A 26,602-nucleotide genomic window follows, 5' to 3' on the forward strand; every position below is an offset into this window, starting at 1 on the left:
AGTGGGGGTGCTTATAGTGGTGTAAACCCATGTAGAAACTGGAGAGATCCTCACTTCACCTGCTTCAACTCCATACCTGCTTGTAAAGCAGCCCGGCTGGCTGTGCTGGTCTCGCTGGGCTGTTTGCTGCAGACTAGTTCAGGTAGCTCACAGCTCAGGTCTTGTCCGAGGCTCACAGAAGCCCAGGACTTTAGGGTTTCCTTACAAGGGCTTCACATAACTGTTTTTGAACCCCTGTAACGCTTGTTTTCAGCATCAAGCTACTGCAAAATGAAGCTGTGGTTACGTACGTGCAGGGACCCAGAGCCTCATCTTCCAGGAGAGCATCTTGAAGCCCGGAGGGTTGTGCTGCTCTGCAGAGATCCTTCATTGCATGTTTGAAATTGTGGTCATGGGCTGAGGTGGAAAGGAGTAAAATTCAGTACCCTTGCTAGGGCACCCGCTTTGGAGGTGGGAAAAGTCACAGATTTTTGTTCCCAGGACCGTTTCTTTGTTTTTGTCAGATGACTGTTTAATGTGAAACGCAAGAAAATGCCATTTTTTCCTCTGACTTGTTACGCAGTCTAGCCTGTATTGTTTAAAAGCATGTAGTAAGAGTTCTAATTATTCTCTTCAGTATTTCTGAATAACGTCTTTATTCAGAGACTGAACTCTTTGGTTTTTAATGTCAGCCTCTGAATGTAATGATTTATATACACATGAAATGACGTTGAAAATATCTCTGAAGGAGCTTTTTCAAAGATTTCTTTCACAGAAACCACCTCTTTAACCGAGGCAAGGAAAAATGTTCTGCTGAAGGCTGTCCAATATTAGAGACTGAAATAAACATGTTTACGGTCATACCTTTCATTATGAAATAACACATAATTTGACCTATGCTTTTTGCTTTCATGTCAGGACTGTCTCCTGAATGAGACGTAAACCTGACAAACTTTGCTTGGCAGGAATTAGCAGCTTTATCCGAGAGCTTTATGTATTTTAAGGGGTTCCCTGAAATTAATCTCTGTGGAAGATGCTGAACGTAACTATAAGAGTAAAGTATTTAACCTTTTATCAGACCATGAGGTAGGAAAAATACCTAAGGAAGGAAAAAAGACCCAGAACAAACACGGAAGTGCATTTTACTCCCCCCTCCATCCTCCTCCCCCCCCCTTTTTTTTTACCCCCTGAAATTTACTTGAATGGATAAGAAAATGCTTTTACCAAGCTCAAAAAGACAAAAACTCTCTATTTTGCTCTTCTCTGCTCATTGCACGGGCCCATATTTCTGGTTTGTCTTTACACATGATGAGCGTATTTGATCAGGTCTCCCTTTCATCAGGGATGTTAGTGTGAAATTGAGATTTGAACGTCTTGGAGAGGAGTAACTTGTATCTTATAATAACGCTTTGGAATGAATGAATCTTCCCCAAGGAGTTTCCACGCTCGCTCTTTGTTCAAATTTAGCTCTAACCACTCCTTTCCTTTAGAAGTGATCCAGGGCGGGGGGGAGACGGCAAAATCAAGGTATGTGCTCGTGCTGTGTTTGTAATGCGTAAGAGCTTTAAAAAATAATTTTCAATCAAGACAAATCTGCCTTTGGAGAATTGGTTAAATTTGCCTTCAGAGGAAATTTGAACGCTGGTAGCGGAGATGGTTTTGAGTCCTTTCTCTGCAAGGAGTCTATAGAAAATCTGCCTCTTGTGCCTTTCGTTTGGAAGCACTCAATTTTTTCTGATGACAGTTTCTTTTCCTACTCTGAGCAAGAGCAGGAAGATGCATCCTTTGATATGGTAAGTTGTTTAATAAAAGGCAGTCTGCAAGCTGCTGATTGTGTAACTGCAGATGTCCTTGGGCATGCTTTTTCAGTCCTTCCAGTCTGTCCTTCAAATGGTCTTGGGAAGCGTGGGCTTCTCCTCGGCAGCCCTTCCCAGATACGTTGAGCAGCAGTTTTGTTTTCCCATGTGCTTTGTCTGCACGTGAAGCTGCTTCCACGTTGCAACGTTTGAGGGCTGCTCTAGCAATTTTACTTGGCCTGCAGCCGGTCCTTAAATGTCTGCAGGCTTGGCTGCATGCTAACAAATGAAGTAAGTTCAATTTGTTTGTGGAGTCCAGAGGATTTTTCTACTTCTGCTTTGTGACATGGAAAGTACATACAGCACCCTTTTTTTTTTTTTTTTTGGCTTGCCACTGGGGATTGTTTCACCCCTAGCTAGTCTGGGGTCCTGTTGGAGTGAAAGCTTCCCAAATAAGATACAAAACTTTTAGGTTGGGACATGAAGTTTTAGGGTTAGGTTTTAATGAATAATTAGGAGCCGCTAGTCTGTGCAGCATGAAGTTCAGTGTTTCGTTCACAGAACTCATAACATCACCTACATGGGCAACAACATCTGATATTAGTAGCGGCCGACTAGATGCCATTTTGCTGTCATCAGTGCCTAATTTCTTTCTGTATCTCAGACTGGATCAAAATGCCAGTTCATACATACACCGGACTATGATACGGTGCAGCATTTAATACGAATTGGGAAGTTTCAGGCAAAAAGAGAAATTGAGGGGATTCACAGCTCAGGCAACTCAAGAGGGGAAGAAATAAATCTCAAATGTACATTTGCACACGTGGATCTTAATTTTTTTTCCTTCCCTCCTTCCTACGGAGGTATCTTCATGTTGTCTGACCTTCACTGTTAGTGTGGATGTTCAGATTGCACTTAGATGAGCTGTAATGCAAATCTTTAAGTCTGTTCCGTCTTTCAGAGAAAATAGAGCATGATAATTGTGGGATCACTGCAAAGAGCTATCCACCTTTTACTTGGTTTAAGTAGCTATGAAAATAGGAGTACTTGATGTGGCTTTCTTGTTTATTTCAGCAGATCATAAATTTAGCTCTGTTTGAGGGTTTCTGTAAGAGAGAGTTGTTTCCTAGAGCTGAGCAGCTCAGTTGTATAAACAAGAAAACATTCGGTATTATCAGCAGTGAAAATTCTTGCCTTTTATCTGCTTTAAAACAAGCTCACAAAAGGTTGGCTAGAAGTGCAAACTGTGTTGCTCTCTGTGTGGCTGAGATCCTTGCGTAGCTTAAAAACGTGTATTGGCCAAGATCAAATTGATACGATAATTCATTTCGGTTATAAAAATCTTGGCAAGACTCGGTAATGTTTTAAATGTAGATAGCCTGCTTTAGGCTTATAATTTTCTTCAACTGTTTATTCTAGAAAATAGTCACAGCTGTAATATAGAAGTCATGAGAAAGATACGGTGCAGGTTACCTTATGGAAATGCTCTAGATATCTCTCTGGATATAGAGGGGAATAAAGTTCCCTTTTTATCGCTTGCATGAAGTGTTATTCACTCTAGACTTGGTTTGGTCTGTGGTTTGCTTCCTGACTGGAAACCCAGTAGCGTCAATTAAGTTTGTTAATCGTTTTTGAAGAGAAAAATCTTTCTTAAACTGAGATTCTTTGGGAGTTGAGCTTTCGTTATGCAAAATGAGAGCGTTGGCTCCATATTTTCCCATTATGGACTAAGCAAAACACTAGAGAGAGAAAAGCCGGCTCCAAGGGAGAGCTGTAGCACCTGAAGCCTGCGCTATAGCAGAAAATCCCCTGGTTGGTGGTTGTCTAACCTCAGTGCTCGCTAAAACTGCTTCTTTATTTCTGTCTGAAGGTTGCCTTCGTTCTGTAAGTGCTTGTAATAAGGACGGGGTGTCCCCCTTCAGTCGTCATGATGCTAATAAGCAACAGCATCGTTGGGATACCGACAGGTAGCTTGGCACCGTTCCTTTACTGCCCAAGGGCGTGAATAGGGCTCTGCAGGTTTGGGTGGAGAGGCAGCTCTGGTCCTTCCCCTCCTTTCCTACACGAATATTGGGCTTTTTGCTTTGGTTTTGTGGGGGATCTGGGGCATCTCTACCGTGTAGTTACACAGGTTAGAAGTTGCCTGGTGGTGCTGGGACGGTGAAACTCCCTCTTGTCTTTTGCAAACTCCTCCTGGGCTGTCAAAGCTTTTGCAGTCCCTTCCCATCACTTTTCTACCTGGGTGTCACCTGCCCTGCGGCGCTTTGCGCTGTGTTCCCCTGGTAGGGGCTGCCTTGGGGAGAGGTGAAGGAAAGGAGCAGAAATTCCTGTTAGAGATCAGAGATGAATGAGGCACTTGGTTAGAAGGAATTCTTATGGGTTCTGGTGTTCTCTCAGGGCTACTTGTGCATATTTTAGTGGATAAAAATAAATAGTCTGGGGCTGGTTTGATAAGAGATTTAAAAGTATTTCAGAGAAAAGATACCTAAGCTGAACCGTCTCCAAATAGTTTTTATAACAAAGGAAAAGGGAGGTAAACCTTGCCCTGCCAAATTTGAGTATTTTAAAACATTGACTTTAAAGACCGATTCTCTTTCTTTTGCAGCTGCAGCCGCCTTCGAAACATTCAGAGTATCCTGACACAGAGCAGCAAATCTCAGCCTGATGGAATCCTTTGCATTTTAGGTTTGTGTTACTTTTTTTTTTCCTCCCACTCTTCTCACTGTATTGATGAAGATGCCATGAGTTTCAGAAAGATGAATATTATCTCCTCCTTCCTGTCCCATCCCTGTTTGTCAGCTCTCTGATTGCTGCACCCTTTTCTCTCTCAATATTTCTCAGGCCTAAGTTCAGGCAGACTTAGTGCAGTAACAACAATGATATTAATGTTCTTCCAAGCCTTAAGAAAATTGAGTGGCTGGAGGAAAGATGAAATCTGTCTTAATGTCCAGATTTAAGGAAAGATAGGAAGAATTTAACCCATCCATATTTAGAGTAAACAGTCAGCTGTCCGGGCGGTGTTTGTGCTCTAGCTGGCGCTTGGCATAGGAGCTGAAAGCATACGTGTTGCAGCTGGTTTCCCCACGGAGGCAGGGATGTGGAAGAAACTAGAAGGAGCTGGATAAGACCCTAGGAGTGCCAGGATTCGTAATCATGATCTGCAGGGCTGTGGGGAGGGGTGGTTGAGAGCAGGCTCAGCTTGTAAGATACGAGGAGGGGGAGAAGGGGGAATCAGGAGCCAGGCAGAGTTAATAAAGCTGGGTTTTAGCAGGAGGGTGGTCTTCCCTCAGGAGAAGTAATTCAAAATGCACTTAAAGAATTGCTTGAGAAACCTGGGAAGCAGTTGCGAGTTAAATGGTGGTGTTTAAACAGTATGTGGTTTCCGTGCTTTATTTCTTCTGGGGGTAGGGGAAAAGAGAATACAAAACAAAGCTGCGTGTGGAGGTATGCTACAGGAAAGTAACATTTTTTTTCCTGATACTTTTATCATTTCTGTATGTAGCATTGACTTTTGTTTCTTAATATATAATTAATATTGGTACATTAAAGAAGTCAGGAACGATGATTGAAATTCCCTGCAGGATTGGACTAGGGTAACTGTGCAAATAATGTGTAACAGTCAAGGATGGAAAAATCGAGTGTAGCCCTAAAAAAGTTGTGTAGTAATGGGTTTGTAATAAGAAACAATACAACAGATAGTTTCCTGCCATAGCCTGTTTTTGATTTTTTTTTTTTTTGAATGGTACAGCAAGAAAACTTGAAGAAGCTTTCTTAGTGGACCACAAAAATCTTAAAAGGTGCATAACCTAGTTCTCTTTTGATGTCGACTATGTAACAACCTTCCTAACCCGCATTATTCACAGTCATAGTTGAAGAAATCTTTGGTTAAGTAGTAACTTCACAGGTAGGTGATCTATTAGGTGGCTCTGTCAACCTCGCATCAAAACTTAATGATACAAGATAAATCACTTGGTTTGCCTTTTAATGCCAGTCAAGTTCCGTAAGATACCCCAAGTTGTGCCATCTCTTAATTCTGGCCGTTGACTCTGCACTGCTCCAGGACTCTTAATTCTGAAGCTGCAGTAAGTCTCAAGCAAAAAAGTCACTCAAAACATTGTACAGCTTTGGGGAAAACATCAGAGGCAAAAGGAATTCCTTTGTGTAAGCCTTGTGTGATGTGGAATGTTTAAGACCATGCATAAGGCTGCCTCTTAATGCGCGTTTCTGTTATGGAAATATAGGAAGCGTGTTTTGTCATTAGACTTGTGCTTTGCAGTAATCTTTCTGCATGCACAGTGGGGCTGTTGTTGTCTGAGCTGACCTGTCTAATGTAGCCGGCAGAATTTCTCGCATAACTTCTGGTTAAGCAGGAATGTCTCTGTTATGAATACATTAAATCTGTCTTCAAATTCACACTTGGAGTGACAAAAATATCATCTTACATCTTGATTCCTCTTGACTTGTATATAAAGCAGTTAATCTTTTATACTTTTTTTTTTTTACAGTCACTGCATTTTATATTTCACCTGGCTCTTTTTAATGACTTGGGGCTAGTGTATTTCCCTCCCCCCAGCTTGCATTTTACTCACTGCACGGTGAGATGAAACAGTATAAAATTCACAGCTTCGCTTCAAGTGGTGCAGCATTTCTACCGGAATTGGGAAAATTCTAAAGAGTTGCAGAACCGACCAGCTATTGACACAAGACACATTTAAATGCAGATCTAGCTAATTTTAAAGAATCCTGGGTCTTGTATTTTAAAATGGTTGAGCAGTGGCATTTCTGCATTCTTTGCTGGTGACAAAAGGCATCGCAGCTGACAGGAAAATGGCATCTGGAGGTCAGGAGAGAAGAGACGCGTGTCAGATGCGTCTTAAAGAAGCTGTGGTGTCTCAGCTGGAGTGCATTGCTGTTAAAGCTAAGAAAATATATTGAACTACCTAAATTATACTGTCAACTACTCTTTTATAATGCTGCTGTTTCTCACAATTTACTTTGGGCAGATTTTTAGCTCACGGTTAAGTTGACGTGATTCCTGAGGATGTGTATTTAGTAGGCTCTCTCTGTAAATCTGACTGTAGGTTGTAGCTCTTCTGACCGTAGATCAAACTTTGTGTCGCGGTTCAGCATAGCTAAGGTAAATTTTTCCAGACCTTGACATTTACCTTTTATACTCCCTGAAGAGGATAGGAGCACTTTAGAGCCTGTGCCAGTAGATCTTCAAGTTACCTTGTTTTTTCTCATGTATGACGGTGACTTTAGGATCTTTTAAAATTACATCTGCACTACATAGAGCTCATGCACTTAGGATATGGGAGAAACCTCACCAGAATTTAGTACGTTGAACTGGTTTTTCATCCCATCTCCTCTCTAAATGAAGACTATTTTAATAATTCAAGTGCCACTTCTCTTGGATGGCAGCTGTACAACCGTGTGATGGTTTTGGGCAGCTGTCAAATAGGTGACCAGTGCATTTGCTCCAGCCTCACCTTCCTGCTACCCCCCTGTGTCTTGAGAGCTCACGTGGGTGTTCGAGGTGCTAGGGAACAGGTATTGCTTTTGGTGCACAGAGATCTGTCAGGAATGCATGGCTGGGACCAAGAAAGAGTGACTTGTATTTTCCTGTAGATTGCTTATGTCAGTTTATCAGCTGAGAAGTTGCAAACGAGGTGGCTGAGCTGAATCCCTTTTTGTTGCAGAAAAGGGATGCAGCTCAGAAAGGGATTTCAGTTGCAGAAAAGGGAGTCTCACCCTGTCCCTGGTCTCGTGAGCAGCAGCGAGCTGCTGGGCTGCCTCACTGCCTGGCTACACCCTCGTGAGGAGCTGAGACAGCCTGGGATTACTCAGTTTGTGGCTCTCCTGAGCCAGGCGTGGGGGTTTCCGAATTACCAGCCTTCCCCATTGTTCTCCTGAGGGCTCCTGACAGGCTTTCTGGAGGTATCCGATCTTTGCCTGTGTTTCATTTCCTGTTTGTTTTCCACTAACTGGATCTGTGCCTTTAACTGCAGATGCTTCGGTAGAATAGTGTAAAAGCCCCAGTATGAAAAATCCTGTCTGTACTGGATAGTAAAAAATAGTAAAAATAGTATTCTGCATTGTCGGTGGTTTTATGGTTCACAAATTACTTCCCTGCTGTCCTGTCGGTGTGCTGCAGGCAGCAAGTTCTCCTGTGATCTCTGGTATAAGAATGAAGCTGATCAGCTGCCCCCCCTTGATAACATCTTCCTTTTGTCTTCCCTTCTTCTCTTCCTGTCACTGAAAAAGCAGGGTTTTGCTTTTTAGCTTTGAAGATTTCTGAAGACCTGGTGCACCTGGATGCTTCTCTCACTATCCTAGGGATGGCTACCTCTTAATTTTTCTATAAGGACTGTTTTATCTTCCGATTTCACGTGCTTATTATTTCTCTCTCCTTTTCTCCTGGTTCTCTGTTACTAGTAGCCTGTCCCCTAGGCTCACCACCTTGACTCTTCAGGGTTTAGAGACCTCTGTAATGAGCCTGATTGGATGAAAGTGGCCGTGACATTTGCACTTTCCCCTTTGTTTTGCCCATAGTTGAGTGTGTCTCGTTAGATTAACATCTGATAAGTGCTGTTTGCTTGTGAAACATTAGCAATACCTCTTGCAGAACTGATCTAACAGCTTGCTGCCGCTGAAAGGGACCATCGGAACTCCTTTGTGCTCCATTGATTGCTCATCAGATTGTCTTCAAAAGTTGCTTCAGTCAGGCACGTAAGCAGTAAACCAGTTTATCTTCAGGACACCGTGTGCTAATTTTGTAATGTTACAGTGGATTTCAGGCTGACCGGTTATGTTTAGAGTTCCCAAGAGCAAAGGGGTGGTTACTTGCTGGAAGGAGGGTCTTTCCACCCTTGGTTCTAACTCAAGTCCTGCCTCGAGATGGGAGCTTTGGTACCACGATCAGTTTGTTGAGCCCCATTGAATTTTACATTACACCGGTACATCTGCTTTTGTGGGAACGGAAATTTAAATTAAAAAAGAGAACCGGAGAATGTTCTGCCTCACCTTGCTCTTTTGCTTGCTGTCCGTCTTTAAGTTCCCAGATCCAGGGCAGTCTGGTTGTACAGATTATTGGCACAGCGATGACAGAGCATTGCAGCAGAGAGGAAAAACGAGCAGCTGGGGCTGAGAATTATTTGGCTGAGCTGTACCGATGCTGTGACCGGAGTTAGAGATGAACTGCTAAGGCTCCCCTTTATCAGGGACACCTAACATCCAAAGTCCTGGCATCACAGAACGGTTTGGGTTGGAAGAGACAGAAACGATCATCCAGTTCCACCCCCCTGCTGTGAGCAGGGACACCTCCCCCTGGCATTGCGGCTCACTTTCAGAAAACCATGTTCCAGTGCTGCGTATAGGAATGGGAGGTCAGTGCTAGAAGCTAGATAGCAGAGGAATGAGGATTTCAAGATCCTGGCAGAGTTTTGAGGGCTGAGAAAGCCAGGGCTAGTGTGGTGTAGTTTCCCCCTTTCCCAGCACAGTTCAATGAACTCCATGTTATAGCACGCTGTAAGAAGCTACGAGCAGGGAGCAGAATCAGTTTCATAGCTTCAGCACAACTTGAAGTGATTCAATTCATCTCTTCTGTGTGCTTAAACCAAATATGTGATACTTGGGAATATATGTCAGCTATCCAAAGAACCATTACTAGGCAAAGGAGAGGTTTTTTTTAAGATGTGGGATTCAGTAACTGGAGGCAGACACTGCATCTGGTTAACACCTTAAAGCCTAAAGCATAGCTCTAAAAAAAAAAAAAAGGTGTAGTTAGGAGAACCTAGTGTTTGTTCCATTTTCTGATGTGCTCAGGTGACTTGAGAGTAGTTTGATTTGCGATGCAAGTCCCAAAGCCCAGACATCCAGGCTGGGTTATTACGTTATCATCGTACTGATCTCGTTTGGATGGCAGAAACAAATGATACGTTGGCAGTCATCCAACTGTATCCTAATACAGCTTGGTGGGAAAACGTGACCTTAGTGTTTATGAGAGATTTTGTGGCATTCGAGACCCGTGATCTCTACCATGTATGGATGTTGAGGATGCTGTCTCTCGAATAGCTTTACCTGTGGAGAAAACTTGATTTATTTCAGTAGAATTAGGTCTGTTTTCCAGAGATGAAGGCCTTCCCTAAATCTGTGGCTTGTTTCTTTTCTCTTGTATTTGTTTGTTCTTAACTCTTCATGTTACAGATCTTCAGTTCTTTTCATTTTATTTTCCCAATAACCACAAAACCTTTTTTTTAATGGAAGCTGTTTGTATACCATATGTTATGTTCGAATGTCTTTTGACTTGTTAGAAGTCTGCAGTGGCTTTCTGGTGACTCAGGGATTACACTGTAATACTTGCGAGATAATGTTTAATCATGTATTCTAATGCAGGAGATTTAGGTCACAGGATTAGTTTGTTAGGAAGCTTCTATCAAGAACATATTCATTGGAATGAACACTTCATCCAGACAGATGTCGAGTTTCAATTACTAGATAAAATTGAAACTCTATTGCTTCATAACACTGCAGAAAACTAGACAATTTTTTATGCGGGACCTGTAGATTTAGGTCAAAAGAAGAATGTCAGCATGTAGCAATGAACTTGCAAAAGCTCCCTTGTTCCTCCCCTACTTTCCCACTGTGTTCAGCTCAGAAGTGCCCACTGTCTGTGTGAAGGTGTTCAGGTAATATTCCTGTTTAAATAGTTTTCTTAGCTGGGAAGAACACAAACTTTACAGGTGCAGTGTCTTCAGACACAACTTTTCATGTATGACTTTGCTTTTGCAGGAATAGATAGCCGATACAACGAAGGTTGCAGGGAACTGGCAAACTATCTGCTTTTTGGCTTGTATAGTCAGAGTAACAATGACTTCGAGAGAACGGGTTTTCCTGAAGAAGTGCTTGATGGTAAGTAGTATACTCAGCATTTTCACCAATTCTTCCGTCCCTCTGCAGAGAGGCTGGGCCAGGAAAAGTGATAGACAACGGGGAAAAAAGAAAAAGCCAGAAAATTTCTAATCACGTATATAGACCTGAAAAACTGTTCTAAAAACACTACTGAAGAACCCTTGTTCAAATTTCCTCCCACCCCCCTTCAGGACTTCCTCCAAATGATCTAAACATAGAGAAATACACCCATTATCAGAGTCCTAGATCAGTCATGGTGTGTTTGTACATTTATCATCAATTATTATCTGATCAAACCAGTGGAGTTCTTAAAGACTAAAGCTATTTTTTTCCTTTACTTTAACATATTCCCTTATTTTCATGCAACTTTGAATGTCCTACATGTTGTAGGGCTAGTTTTCAGTTGGAGCAACCTGATGTAATATCAGGCAAGAGCAGCTGTAGTTTACAGTTCTCTAAGTGCTCTGTGAGTCCTCATCACTGACACTCTTGGCTTGTCAAAGGACAGGCTGACGCAAGTTCTGTGCAAGACTTCAGAATAAACCCGCGGTTGTTCTGGACAGTAAAAAGTACTATTGTACTTGGAGCAGCATAGAGCTGCCAACTGTTCCATTAAAAAAAAAGTGGGGAATGATTGTTTATTCAAATAGTTAAATAATTTCTTTTAATGAGGCACATTATAGGAAAAGTGTTTTCTGGTCAGTTCCTGTGCTCTTTTTGTGTTCGTATAATTCTATATATGGAGTCTTGATGCTAGAATAATACTTGTTCTGCTTGTTGCAGATATAATCATATTAATAAAACCTGATAGTGTCCATCTGTACTGTAACCCTGTGAATTATAATCATCTTTTGCCATATGTGGCATTTTGGAGGAACTTGCATTTTCACTGTCTAACTGAAAATGAGGTAAGTGGAAAATCAGTGCAGATAAGAACTGCATTTCTGTAATATCTTTCTGATGAACCCATATTCAAAGTGGACATTTGTTTTTTTATGTTCCTTCTGGAATCTTTATTTCATATTCAGTAGGGAGTGATCCCCATCTACGTATGGGTATTAATTGCTTTGCCTAATGTGTGTGAGAAGAATATTTTTAATACTTTGCAATTGCTGGAGCATTAAAACAAATTGCTTCCCTCCCCCGCTAACTTATAATTGTTTTGATATGACTCAGTGATCTTTTAGTGAGGAAAAACGTGGGTTGTAAAAAAAATACAGAATCTGAATCAAGTCAAATACTTAGATTCTGAATCAAAGCACTGAGATTTCCAGCGATTGTCTTGTTTGCTGTCGAAGCAGTGTTTTAATGCTTTGTATGCCAATAGTTTCAGAACATTGGAAAAAGTTGGCTTAGCAAGCCATTTAAAATGAATAAACTATTATGTATTTTTATTTTAACTTTCAACTATTCCTTTCAAGAGCTATTAATTTCAGTAAGGAAAAAATCTGGGTTATGTCACTCACTTTGATCAGAACATGGTTACTGGATAAGAGTTTCATCTTGTAGTTCAAAAGTCAAGGTATTCTTAGAAAAAGCTATCTTTATTGTAGTAAAGAGAAGGCAAGAGAAGTAAGAAATGAAAATAATTGTTTGCCATTCCAATTCTCTGTAATGAATAACATAAATGAGGATGCTGGTGGACAATTAGTTGCTTAGCTGCCAAGAAGTGTGCCACTTCGGCATGCAGTATTACAAAGCAGCGTGCTGTTGTCTCCATGTGCTACTCTGCAGGCAGTTCTGGTGTTTAGGTGCAGAATAAGAACCTTTTTATTCCAATTGAGACTGGAAATTATCTTTATTTAGACCCATTAAGGCAAGCTTTTTTCCCCGTTAGGAAACTGTGTAGTTCCCTCTCTAAATTAGAGTGATACTGAAATCTGAGGGAAGTGGGGCAGGAGCCTTGATGTAAATGGGTGAAACTAGTGCAAGAAGAAATGGAGAGGGAAGGGAGAGAACCATTTTGTTCCCTTGAGCTTCCAGTGATGGGGGTTTTGATCGATAGTGTTTTTGTGTGGCTGTTTTGTAGTGAGATTTATATCACACAGTTATGAAATAATTTAGAAGGGACCTCCAGAGAACACCTTGTCCAGCCTCTTGCTTAAGGCAGGGTGAGCAGTGAGATCGGATCCGGTGACTTGAGGGTTTTTATGACTGGGTGTTGAAAACCTCCAAGGACGAAGACTGCAGAACTTCTTTTGGCTACCTGACCCACCACTTGACTGTCCTAATGGTGAAAAATGGTGAAAAAGCATTTCCTTTTATCCAGTCTGAATTTTTTTGTTTCACATCATGCCCTTTGTCATGCATCCTGCCGCTGCACACCACTGCGAAGAGCCTGGCTTTGCCATCTCAGTAACAATTCTGCAGGTGTTGAAAGGCAGCTATGGGGTGCAGCCACAGCATCTGAACAGTGCCAGGACCTCGGCCTTTCCTCCCTTGTAGGACAAGTGCTCCAACTCCATGATCATCTCGGTGGCCCTCCAGTGAATTCAGTCTTCTTTGTCAGTGTCTTACTTGATTGTGAGTCCCAAACTGCATGCGGTATTCTAGATCTGGTCCCCTGAGTGCTGCACAGAGGATAATTACGTTTTGTTTGGATGTAAACAGCTGAACTATAGGTTAAAACGTGCCATAGCAAAATCTAAAGCCTCATAAGGCTTTTCTGTTGCTAAAAACCACATGGAAAGGGCAAAGCAGCATGCCTGAAGGTGGTCAAACAGGCATTTTGGAATGAAGAATGGAGCAGTTTTTACCACACCTTTGCTAGCACAACTGTAATCTAAGCTACTGAATTTTAAGCTGTATCTACTTATGGGCTTTTGTATGATTTGTTATGGTAAGTAGTTACCTTAATCACACAGTGTTTGCTTGAAATAATGGTGTAAGTAGAAAGGTAACCATACAGAAATGAATGGAAGAGTTTGAGACTTCTAATGCTGAAAATACAAGGTGCATTTCACTGCATCTCTCAGCTCATTCACATAAAGCAGAGCTTCCAGTCACATTTCTCTTGTGTAAGATTGCCAATTTCCTAGATTACTTCTGAATTAAAATAGAATTAAAAAAAAAAAAAGTTGCTGTGTCAGCCTTTAGGTGCATCCTGTTTACAGGAGGATTGTCTGTAGTGGCTTTTAAGCAGACTTTTTTTTTTTTTAGTGGTAGAAATAACTTCTGCTTGCTTTTCAAAAAGTGAAACAAAGTGCTTTGGAAATAAAGCAAGCAGTGCCATACCTGGCTCAGTAGCTCTTGATGAGGCTGGTAAAACCTGTTGCCTCTCCTCGCATTCTTCCTTCCTGTTTGCCTTTAACAGGGGCATAGGCTTTTCAGTGAATATCCTAGTTAGTGGAGGAAAAAAACCACATTATTGAAGAATGCTCATTTTCAAAGTGGACAAGTAAGATAAAACAGTGAAATTTAATGCATATCGTATAAGCTTTCTAGGTGTCATTACTGCACCAGTTACGAAAAGGGCTGTGTGCATATCTGCAGTTACGGATAGCGAACAAGCCTCTAGCATGCTGTCCAAACCCAAGTTCTCCTTCTGATGGCATTTTCAGTTATGAGAAACTGGCAGCTGTTTAGTGCTTGGCTTTGAACTAAGGCTTTGATCTGGTTTCCTGGGATTCAAAACAGAGCGCATCATGGAGGAACTTGGTATGCTTCTTAAAATCAGGCTCGTCTCAAAAGAACTTGTTATTAAAAGAAATTTCTGGTGTGCTGCCTGACACTCAGAAGAGCTGTACATAAAAAGTTCATAATCGTGTAATTTACCTGTATGTTAAGTTCAGAGCAGTGTAAAATGAATAAAAAGAAGTCAAGAAATCACTGCTGCATTCTGATGTGTGCTTGCAGCCCAGAAGCCAGCCATATCAGGGGCTGCACCAAAAGCAGCCTGGCACCGGGGTGAGGGAGGGGATTGTCCCCCTCTGCTCCGCTCTCATGAGACCCCACCTGGAGCCCTGAATTCAGCTTTGGGTTCCCCAGCACAAGAAGGACATGAAACTGTTAGAACAAGTCCAGAGGAGAGCCACAGAGATGATCGATAGGCTGGAGCACCTCTGCTAGGAAGACAGGCTGAGGGAGTTGGGGTTGTTCAGCCTGGAGAAGAGAAGGCTCTGGGGGAGACCTCACAGCAGTCTACCAGTACCTAAAGGGGCTGCAGGAGAGCTGGGGAGGGACTCCTTGTCAGGGGGTGCAGTGATAGGACAAGGGGTGATGGCTTTAAACTAACGGAGGGCAGATTTACATTAGATATAAAGAAGAAGTTCTCTCCTTTGAGGTTGGTGAGGCACTGGGACAGGTTTCCCAGGGAAGCTGTGGGTGCCCCATCCCTGGACATGTTCAAGGGCAGGTTGGATGGGGCTCTGAGCAAGCTGGTCTAATAGGTCTGACCCTGCCCATGGCAGGGGGATCGGAACTAGATGATCTTTAAGGTCCCTTCCAACCCAAGCCATTCTATGATTCTGATCTTGCTCTAAAAAATAAGTGTCTCTTGAAATACCCAAAGGTGCTAAGCCTGCTGCAGAGTTGCTGCTACGCTGTGTAAAAATGTTTTTTGTGTGATATACCTCTTCAATCTAATTTTCAACCTCCTCTGAGCTGTAAGTATGGCATTTGCACTTTGTTCCTGCTCTAGTGCTAGAAATATGGTATGGAGTGAAAAAAATGACTTCAGTCTGCTCCTCACGTGAAACAAGAAGATGGTGTTGGCTGCTTTTCTTCTGCTTTTCTCCTGTTTTTCCTCCATATACTCCTCCCTCAGATAGCAATTAGTTGTCATTGCTTGTTTGTGACCTGAGGCATATCTGGTCAGTCTGCTGTCCGGGTTTAGTGTTGTTAACCTGGTAATACTTTTTTCCTCAATGGCAAGTTTTTTTTTTGTGGCACATCAGTTCGCATTCTCAAAATACTTTCCTTTGTTTAAAATTTATCCAGAATCTAGCAGGTTATGTTGAAAGACTTGATTAAAACTGGAAATAAAGTATGCATTTATGCTTTCGTATGACCTTACTAAAACCTTGCTTTAAAGGCTGATTTTTAAAAAAGTCTCTGTTGGCTTGAATGTATCCATGCTTTGATGTAATTTCCAAAACACAGATGCTAAAGTGGTTCTTTGGTCTCTGTAGGTAATAATATTTTAGTGAGTTACATGAAGTTATGTTTGCCATAGATTTAAAGCTATACAGTACATGTTTTCTTTAATATAAAACTAACAGTCGAATAATTTTAAATTATTTCTTTCAGTATGAAGATGAAGAAGCTGCAGAGGAGTTCAAAATTTCCAGCTTCGTAGACATGGTTCGAGATTGTAGTCGCATTGGTATTCCATACAGCTGCCAAGGTAGGTTAGTTTGTGTTATGCTTAGTGCAAGTATTCTGCAGCATGCAAGCCATTCAGTTCAGGGAGTGAAGTTTTCCTTGCCTTTGGTAAGAAATAAGGATTAATATGTCATTAGTTTCCTTCTAGGCTTTTTTTTTTTTTACTTAGAGGTTGAGTTTCTTTCTGAAAAACATAAACCCTTAGACTTCATCTGAAGAGTGAATGTTCACAGCGTGAGGAAAAGAAGTAATTTGCATTCAGAGGAGTATGTACTGCTGCCACAGAAGTTCTCTGTTCAGATGGGAGCTTCAGATAAATGCTCCTTTATGTAAGGAAACAATAAAGATTTCGTTATGCAAGTTTCCTTTTTTAGCACTGAAAAAACTGGACTGCACGGCTTCCTGTTATGATCTGTAGGCAGACATGCAGTCTGAGCAATGTAATCTCACATTGTTTAGTCAAGTGTACTTCCCAGCATCCCGAACAGCAAATATTGCAAAAGCAGTGCAATACATGCTGCTTCACTTTGTAGTATGTTTTTTTTTCATCCTTAGTAAAGTAGGTGAGAGACAAACTGTGTTATAATAAAAAATAGGCTTTTTTGAACTGTTTAGGTTCAAACCAAACTACTTCAGTTAGCTTTGCTTTCTCTATAATAGTACTGCATTTCCATTCCATGTGTGTTTTCATAGTTAAAACAGCCGCGTCTGGAAACCGTTTTTCAGTTCTTCATTGCTTCCCTTGAGGAAAAAGGTGATGTGCTCTCACTGCCTGGAAAATCCTTAATGTGTCAGGGCAGGGGGGAAGAGTGGAGTCCCTTTGTTAGGAAGTCCCTACAGAAGGTGTTTAGCTTAAGGATGATGATCGTGCTTCAATTTAGATGGATTCCAGCTTCACTGATTAGTAGTGTTATACCAGGCTAAATAGTTTTTCCTCTCCACCAACCTAAAATTCTGATTAAAATGGGGACAATGATGTCTTTAACTTAGGGATAGATAATTGGAGATTCTGGAGTAAGCAATGCTTCTTGTGTTTTAGCTTGACTTTTAATGGACACAGTTTTGCTAATGTCCTTAGAAAGACATTTGCACGAAAAAGTAATATTTTCTTTTTCCCTGGGGAAAAAGGGTACGAAATTTGGGGTGTAGAGAGTATTTTTCAGAAGCTTTTCTTCACCAAAAAACACTTTTCAGTTGCAGGTTTGACATTGTACAGGCAAATACGGTAGTCGAGAGCCTTTGTTAGAATCTCAGAATAACTCTAGCATCTTACAGGAAATTGGTAAACTGATGGTATTAGAGAATGTTTGAATTTTTTTTGCAGGTCATCTACAGATATTTGATATGTTCATTGTTGAAAAGTGGCCAATAGTGCAGGCTTTTGCACTGGAAGGAATTGGGGGTGACGGCTTCTTTACAATGAAATACGAAGTGAGTATTTGCTTTTCATCTTCTTGAGTCTTCCTTTTTGAAGCAGCAGTAAGTTCGTGGAATAATTTAAGCCAGAAAGTACCTTATGGGATCATCTAGTCCTGCCTCACTACTTATAGTAGGGTCAATTTCTAAGTTGGATCAATTTTCTTGGGATTTTATCAGTCTGCATTTTGAGCATCCAAGGACAGAGACACTGTGGCCTCACTGAAAGGCTGCTAGGAGCTACGCAGTGCTCTGCCCTGGATAAGTGATGACTGTTTGGTTCCACCCCAAGCCTTCTGCTGTGATTTACAACTTTGATGTTCTACAGCATCATCTACTACTAGCAGACAAAGCTTCTTCAGCTCTGCTAGCTGGGAGTTGTTCTTCAGGAGTAGTGTAACAGAAGCGGGTTAGTAACAAATGCTGCATTTCCTAGGTCATTGGTTCTGACACAGGAAATGAATCTACTTTTCTCACCAGCATTGTATATTCTTGGGTCATCATAGCCTCTCGAATAGGGCATTGGATAAGATTTTGGATCATGCTTCTAGTTTAAATAATGATTTGCTGTTCCACTCTGAGTAACTTGTGTCACTTGATTTGCTTATTAAGGATACACTAACAGCATCTTCAGAGGAAAGCTTCATATTGAAGTACTTGTACGTAGCTTCTTTTATTTCATTTTCTTGGACCTCTGCCAAAGAAATGCAGATGTTCTATCTTTTTGTCACTCCTTTTTGTTTTTTTACAGTCAGTGTTCTTTGTCTGATAATTGAAGCTGGCGGGGGACACAAAGAATTAATAGTACCATTGTTAGTCTCATCACGTTATACTGTACGTGCTTGCGCAAATGTCTTGTGTTAGTTCCTGTGTGCCTTTTCCACCTATATCTACCTTGATGCTTTTCCTTTGTTCTCTTGCTAGTAGCATAACCACCTTGTGTGAACCTGTCAGAATTGTTAAATGTCAAGTGCAGATAGGTGAGCATCTTTGTGCGGGTCTGACTGGGGAGCGGTTGCCCTTCTTGATGTCAGAAACAAGTCAATAAAAAATTGACTGTGGGAACTCGCAGGGAATTGTTTGGATCTTCAGTTGCACTCACCCAATTTACTTCATGAATCTGCAGAAACTTTGGGAAGATGTATGTAGAGTGTGGTGTTGGTTTTGTGAAGGCAGAGCCTTTCCAATCTGATTGTGAGAGTTGATACTGTCCTTATGGCACTCTCGAAGCCTTAAAAGGAGCAATGCAAATCCTCACTATCGGAAGAGCAAGCATGTTAACTCGCCTTTCAGCCACGTTCCAGCATGGCTTCTTCTTCCTCCTTAGAACTGTAAGGGGATTTCAAGTGGGAAGTGGAATTCTTAACATTTTACCTAACTGTTTGTGCATGGCAGTCTGCTAAGCAGCTGCTGTATGTCATAGACAAGGAGGAAAAAACAATCTATGGGAGGAAAGAGATTTTTGAAATTTAATAATTTTTCCACTATTAAAATGTGTTCTTGATCCGTTTTTAGCTCCTCAAACTTAGCTTCCCCCTGCTGTGCATTCAATGCTGCAAAATCTAAAAATCTGAAATCCAGTGATAACGTGTTAATCCTTTATTCAGTGTTTTAAGGATACTTGTTTTCTTACATGACAGAACTCTAGCAGCTAAGAAATGTTTCCTGTGTTCTGCAGTAGAATAAACATATAATTTATTCAAGGTGCCGTAATTCAGAAAATTTACTGTACCGATAATTGAATGGAAGTTAATGTCTGGGATATCATTATTGCCATAGCTTATGGTATATGTAATTGGAATAGCTATGTAAAGCAGTGGTTTAAGAAAATTACAGTCTGTTGCATTTTGAGTTAAGGGAGTGTGGGGGAACACAGTAAATATAGACGTTATTCGCATACAGGTGTCCCTCTAGGAATGTATTTTGGAATAGTGTTTTTGTACACATCATCTTAAAGCGTGGAAGAAGGTAATGCTAATTGCGAAGTTAAACTAGCTTTGCCTAAACTTCCATTTTGCATAGAGTGAGAATCGACTATTGTCTAGGACTAGTAACTTTGGAATCTACTTCTTGTCTGTCCCAGGAAACTGATCTTTCCCTTCCAGCTAATATTATTCTTCACTGTTAATTCAGTTTCCAAAAATATTTTGTGAAATTGTTTAAAAGGTGCAAGCAAAACTTTTCATGTACTTGAGGACATGAGCATCCAGAATATTGGCATCATTTCTGGTCAATTCTTTCGTAAACCGTAGTGGAAAAACATTTCTGATTTCAGAGTTGAGGAGGACTCTGGGCAGTATTCTGCAAGTCTGTTTCAATGCAGCTTAAACCTGTATGTGTGGTGTTTATCCTGGCGCTTTTCACAGAAGTCCATTTAAAATATTTTGCAGCTAATGGATGTCAGCGTTGATTTGTGGAAAACATACAGCAAGATGGATCCAGTTTCCTTGGAGGACTTGGTATTTGAGGTAATACAGGTGTAATTTTCTGATTCAGTGACTATCTGTTAGTCTGGCTGCAGAGCTAAGTTGTTGTGTGCCTTTATTCTTACTTTTTGATTTTATTAATAGTGTTTACAGTCTACTGGATCCGCACAGTGATTGCAGGGTCTGTGAAATAGCTCATCTTGGATTCCTTAAAGTTCTTAAAACGCCTGAAGTTCCTACAAAAGATTCCCTAAGTCTTGTGATATTATTCAGGTCACAGGGCTATGTACAAAGTTGTATGTTTGTGTGTGTTAATCCTCCATTTGTATGGAGGGGGGGAAAATCCATCCATACAGCCATTCTTCAGGAAAAAAACATTTTCATGGTTGCTTTGTAACTGCTTTAAGTGGGTAACAGTGACACACAGTGGCTACCCTGAAGCTTTGTGAAGTACAAACAATACAATGTTAGGTGATTCCTTATTTTAAAGAGTTGATCTGATCTCAATGCTAGAAAAGGGAGACGTATATGAGTATTAGCATATATAATTTGTCTTTATGTGAGTTCTCAAAACTGAATTTCTACCTTCTCTGATTTACCCGTTGTACTTGCTCAGGTAGTCAAAATAAGACGTTATTTCTACCAGAACCGGTTACAGACCAAGTTTTGCATTTGTGGCTATACCTTCCCTAAATGTAGACTGAAGTTAATCAGTTAATGTTTTTTGCCAAGCTAGAAACTGAAGAATTAATGAACAACCAAGTCTCCTGAATACCTGAGCTACATTTACAGAAGATATAGCCAGAAGACTGAAGTTAATGAATAGGCTTTTCAAACAACTCTGGTTTCATAGAAATTGGCTATTTTAAAAATGACTGACTTTCTCAGCAAGGATGAAATTGGGTGGCCTTAGAGTATTTGCAGTTGATAAATACTTTTTTTAGTTAACAGCTTTGATTTTAACTCTTCTTGAGATTTAAAAGAAAGTTCTGTACAATATCGACGTGTTCCGAATAAGCTGACAAAAACATTTTAGTTCTTGGTTTCTATGAAAAGCTTATTTGAGGCTGAAATAATTCTGCAATAATACTACTCCCTGGATAGAAACCTTAATTTTAAGCTTCCAATAAAGCCTTGACTTTTATTTTAGAAGGCTTGTAAGAGTTTATCAACATCCACTGTGTAAACTTTGTGCATTGTTACATTAATGAAGTGGTGAAGTCAAATACTGTAAAATATTTGTACCTCTGCTGAAATAATATTTCTGGTTTTGCTTGTTACACACCTGGAATATTACACTTTCTAAAATCAGGGTGTCTCTTACCTTTCTTGTTAGTGTATGACAAATAATTGAGTTATCTTGAGCATTTTTAAAATTGTATAGTTTTGTAAGGTTCCTGCTTTACCAGCATGATGCACTCTTCTCTTTAATGGTTCTCTGAATTTTTTATGTAATTTTCATCTGAATGCAGTTCTTATCTTGGAGTCATCTTCATTTTCATTCTTTTGCTTTAGTGAGGAGCTACTGATACTTCCTTTTCTGTATACCGCTTTTTTCTTCCAGATGCAGATAAATAAATTTTCTTGTATTGTTGCCATTTGCTGATCATAAGTTTACCAAACTCCCTGCCCTGTTCTTCATCTTCTGTCTGTAAGCTCACTTAAGGTCAGATAAAAATCTACTTCAGAACATCTAGAGATAAAAATCTAAATCTATTAATTTATATATTTTGAAAGTCATATGGCTGACATGAGGTCTGAGTTACGGGTACTCAAAATAGTGTACTTCTTAAATCAAGGAAGATCTCTCTCTCCTGCCTCTTCATCTCCCCCCCCAAGAATCCCCAAAGTCCACACCCAAAGAAGTGCCCCCAAACCCAACAGGAAGTCCTTAACTTTTAGAGAAGGCTTACTTTTTTGTTCTTACTGTTTACTGGTCAGGCTGTATTCTATACTGCATTGCAAAAAGCAATTTCTTGTTGTAATGTAATTTGGGTTCATTCATCTGTGACTTTCTTCTTCAGTGTAACACTTGCCGTAATAACTAATGTTGACTATTTTTTTTCTTCTAGGATTTAATGACTTTTGAGCATCAGTGGACCAACTTTTTTGCTAATTTTGATACTGAAATTCCCTTCATTCTGGAACTGTCAGAATCTCAGGCAGGGGAGGTATGCCTGCTTCGGTAATTCTTTGAAATGCCAGTGTCATCCATGCAGAAGTAATAATAAGCGTTGAGCATTGTTGATTTTTTTCCTCTCTACCCCATGTCGATTTTTTTCTTCTCTACCCCATGTCACCTTACCTGTTTGAGGAGTCAAAACCTACGGTTTGTTGATAAGTTGCCCACCCCTGTGGTGTGATGGTGTAGGACTGTGTAATGTAATTCACAATTGAGTGTTTATTCGCTGATTCCTGAGCTTAGTTTTAGGTCTGCACAACACATCCCTATTTGCAGGTGGACCAAACTTAATTTCAGTGGTAGCTCCTGTGTATGTGCACTCACGAGTTGAGGTCACACGTGTCAGATCTCAGACATAACTGGTGATATACAGGATGGATAAAAATACTGCAGTGTGTTTTCTTCTAGTGCTTTTTGGAAGTAGCTGTTTATTTTTAAGCATATATGAGACTTAACGGTATTTGGGTTTGTTTATGGAGATTAGAAGTAGTTTTTGAGGGTTGAGGATTTTTCTCCGAGAAGCGTAATTCAAGTTTGTTCTTAATAATAGTGAGGGTAAATCACATGTTCTGTTCATTTGCTTATTAATCGTGATTTTTTTCCCCACAGCCTTTCAGAAGTTATTTCAGTCATGGAATGATCTCAAGCCATATAACAGATAACAGGTATTACTCATTATTTCCTGTGAAATGGTGGTTTCTTTAGTATGTTGATGAGTTATTTCTATGTCTCTGCCATAAGAATGCTTATAATGCTTCCTTTTGGGACCACCCCATTATATTACAACTTATCTTTGCATATTTAAAAAAAAAAAAAACACACAGAAGCACCTTTGTGAGGGATACTCGAAATTTTCATGGATTTTAATTCTATAGGTATTACATACACAATGTCCGTGTATTTGAAAGTATCCACATTGTGTTTTCTAATGTGATCAATTTCTTCATGGCCAGATATCAAAATATTGCACAGGATAGTTTTGTGTGAAAATTTGGATCTTCTGTTTATGATAATCAAATCAATTAAAATATGAAGGTTGAAGGAGTCAGTATGCTTTTCTGAGTCACAAAGAACAAGAGCAATTTTTTTTATTTAAAGCAAGGCAGTTAAAAACCAAATCTCAGCCTACACAAGTTATGAAATCCAGGTCAGCTTAATTTTATTTCAGCCCAGAATCTGAACTGAGAGAGGAGGGCTGTTTGTCATATGTTGCAAAACCAAGCATTCTGCTGTTTCGAGCTAAATAAAGGTTGCTTAGCTCCTCGGTGTCTCTGCAGATTCTTCTTTATTTGGAATTAAAGGACGCTGAACTCCAACTCCACTGTTTATTGTTTCCAGCATCCTATGTTTTTTTGCATTTAAATAATGAAAAGAAAAGCCTTGACCTTAGCAGTGGAGTCTTGGGCCCGAAGCCAGAGCTAAAGCCAAAATAGGTTTGTTGAATTCCAATATACTTATTTCAAGGTTTGCCATGATGGTAAACTTTAAACGATTCAGTTTTTCAAGGCAATTTTCTTTTTTGAGGGGGAAAAAAAAATCTAATAGTCAAGTTTAAAATGCAGTCTGCTACTTAATGTTTGAGAAACAGCCTTGAGGTATGCTATTGTATATGATAGAAAATTATAGTCTTGTTAATTCAAGTCCTTTTTTCTTTGGAACTTGGTCTTTTCAATAGGAAGCTTTCTGTGGCTTTGATCTGTGCAGCTGTAACAATTTTTTGTCCTGCTCTTCTAGTAAGAAATTGAATAGTTGATCTATCATACTTGAAAGCCTTTTTCATTTGTTGTTATTCAAGTTTTCTTGCAGTGTTTTGGTGGTGACAGCTTCTTTTTTTCCGTAGTCCCAGCCGGCAGCCTTTTGTTCTGTTTGGTAGCCACTCAACTAGAGAAAACTTGAACTCCGGTAACTTCAATTTTCCATCGGAAGGACATCTTGTTCGAAACACTGGCCTTGGTGGAAGCACTGCTAAACATATGGTGAGGTTTTAAAGTAATTATCCAGCACTTCTAAGCAGCGTATATTTTTGTTTTCTTTGTATATTTTTTTGTGCCCTTAAAACACGTTTCCCATTAGTTAAATACCCAATTCCTAATGTATAAAAACATAAGTTACCGTAACAATCAATCAGTTTAAGGAGCAAATTTTTCTTCTCTTTCCAAGTGAAAATATTCTGGTTATTTAATCATAGGCTGCTGAAAGCTGCCCTTTAAAGACTGCTTGTTTTTTTAACACTTGAGGTGCTGCAAATGTTTGGGTGGGGGAGAGGAAATGCCACTTGGGACACTTATCTTAGCCATAAAGAGAAAAGCTTTGTAATGGTAGCTTATGATCTGACACACAGGTTTTGGTTGAATCAGAGTTGTTAAGCTGCTTCTTTAAAAGAAACAGTAAGACGCTTCTCTCTTTTTAAATAATGGCTTTGTAGGTAGACCCAGGATCCATACGTGCATCCAAATTTCAGTGTTTGCTTCAGCAACCGAACAGTTGCTTGAAAATTTTGACCTTTGAAAATCTTTCTGGTGTTCTTTGTTCTGGTGAACTTTGAAAATCTCTGTGGTGTTCAACGAATGTTACGATCAAGTTGTAAGATTAACTTGTTTCCGTTTTCAAGTAAAAGCTTAGTTTTAAAACATATCATGAGGTCGATGGCTTGTTGCACTGCTGCGCAGGGGACGTAACTGGGGAAGCGACCCCAGGGAACTCAGATCCTCTGCCTGGCTGGGCTGGGTGCATCAAGAAGGTAACGCGCAGCGGAGGAGGAGAGGTAGCGTGCAGCTTGCGTTGTGTAGTGCTCCCTGCTGGCTGATCTCCATGGGCCCTGGGAGTGTCTGTCAGTCGTGCGAGTCCCAGGTCTGTGCTGTTGAGGAGATGGATGTGGCTGAGTACAGGTCATCGTGGAGTGAACGTATGACTGAGGGACTGATTTTATGATCTTGTCGTGACATTTCATGCGTAGCTGCCTGATGAATGGATGGATACGGGTACTCTTGACGCATTACATGAGTCGGAGGCTCGAGAAAGGATTGTATTGGCATTCCAGTGAAATCTCATTCACCGTTTGCTGTCCTAACCTTATTTCTGTGAAGACATCTCCGATTTTATTTTTTCTTCCCATGTTAACATTCCAGTTGAGTTCGTGTGATATCTTTGAGAATGCAAGTGGAATTTTTTTTCTGATGCAGTACCTGCTCCATCTGTTGTCTTCAATTCTGACATTGTTCTTAAAAAGGTGGTTGGTTTATTTACAGGTACAGGTGATACTATTTTAATAGGGTATCATGAAAACAGTAAATAAGGCCAAGTGCGAGCATAGTTATTGGAACGTGACCCACTTCCTTTTTCATGAGAAGAGCAGTTGGCATAGGAAATTGAAAATGCATTCTTAACACTTATGGAAGTCAGAGCTCATCTCCTTTCCAAAGCCTTTGAACCGTTCAGGTCAAGTCAAAAATGAAATATACCTTTGAAAACGTAAGTTGTTTTTTAAATCAGCCAAGTCTGTGTTATACACCTTGTGTAGTATGTCAGTTGTTAGAGTACTTACGGGGAACTTAGTTTATTGTTAAATATTGCACTGATTTTTTTTTTTTTACTAAGATCTTTCTGTATCTCATTAATACTGACCACTAGGTAGTGCAATGTGTATCTCCAAAGGGACCTCTGGCTTGTTCCAGGACCTATTTTTTTGGAACCACTCACGTTCCTTTCCTGGGTAAGTATATTAAGCATGGCAAGCAGTAATGTAAGGGAATTCTTCTCTTTAATCACTGCAAGTCTTAAATAATCAAAAGATGGCTTTGATTCCTTTATGAGCATTAGGCTGCACGGTGTTCTTTGGTGGTAGATTCTGCGTAATTCTGCAGTGGGTGCATGACATCTTAGCAGAACATTGTTCAGCTGCACATCTTACAGTACTGTGCAATACTGTACACTACTGTGTTGTCATTTTTGTTGTTTTGGGTGGTTTATGTGATTGTGTCTTTGTTTTATATTTGTTTTTTGGGGGGTGGGGGGTAAACAAGCCAAAGTTTTTTTAAAAGGATAGAGAAAAGTCTTTGACTCATCCTCAGCCATCTTGCTTGGGTCGAATACAAAGTGTTTTAACAGTTACCTTCCCTATTAAAAACAAACCAAAGGAAAGCTTTAAGAATAAATTTCTCAAATAACCATTCTAAATGGCTTGGGGTCTATGGCTTGGTCTGCGGATAAAGTCAGTCTCCTTAGGGTTACCATACATCTTCAAACTGTACCCAGCTCAAATAGTGTCAGAAGAGAAAGTGGTCAGAGGCATGCGAGACAGAAGGAATTGTAGCATCTGTCTACTGTAGTTATGCTTTTTCCTGGGTATCCAGTAATAGCAGCTTTGGGAGACAGGACAGTGTGTGAGGGATCTTTGTTCTGACTCAGAGAAGCTGCGCTTATGGGATACAGGTATTAATTTTGGCAATTACGTACTGGCTGTAGTGATATGAGTTGATCTGTGCTTTGCTCTTTTATAAAACTTATAAACAAGGTGAAGTTACATAAAATATTGGGTAAATATTGTCTAAGACATGCAGCAGAACTGTTAT

The 26,602-nt window shown here is 40.2% G+C and overlaps 1 protein-coding gene across 4 annotated transcripts in view; it reads left to right on the forward strand.

Annotated features, from left to right (window-relative positions):
• The window catches only part of DNAAF9 (dynein axonemal assembly factor 9), a 74,723-nt gene that overhangs the window by 5,593 nt on the left and 42,528 nt on the right, over positions 1 to 26,602 (forward strand). For all 4 annotated transcript variants that reach the window (XR_007170048.2, XM_066997069.1, XM_013182288.3 and 1 more), the window contains exons 2-11: positions 4,381 to 4,460; positions 10,566 to 10,685; positions 11,469 to 11,593; positions 15,933 to 16,029; positions 17,332 to 17,438; positions 19,814 to 19,891; positions 21,922 to 22,020; positions 22,641 to 22,696; positions 23,872 to 24,007; positions 25,662 to 25,743. Coding sequence is in view for 3 of the 4 variants with exons in the window: in XM_066997069.1 (XP_066853170.1) it covers positions 4,381 to 4,460; positions 10,566 to 10,685; positions 11,469 to 11,593; positions 15,933 to 16,029; positions 17,332 to 17,438; positions 19,814 to 19,891; positions 21,922 to 22,020; positions 22,641 to 22,696; positions 23,872 to 24,007; positions 25,662 to 25,743 (980 nt within the window). In the remaining variant the exon portion in view is untranslated. The remainder of the gene's footprint in view (positions 1 to 4,380; positions 4,461 to 10,565; positions 10,686 to 11,468; positions 11,594 to 15,932; positions 16,030 to 17,331; positions 17,439 to 19,813; positions 19,892 to 21,921; positions 22,021 to 22,640; positions 22,697 to 23,871; positions 24,008 to 25,661; positions 25,744 to 26,602) is intronic.

This window comes from Anser cygnoides, chromosome 4 (assembly GCF_040182565.1).
Source record: "Anser cygnoides isolate HZ-2024a breed goose chromosome 4, Taihu_goose_T2T_genome, whole genome shotgun sequence".
Taxonomy (NCBI): Eukaryota; Metazoa; Chordata; class Aves; order Anseriformes; family Anatidae; genus Anser; species Anser cygnoides.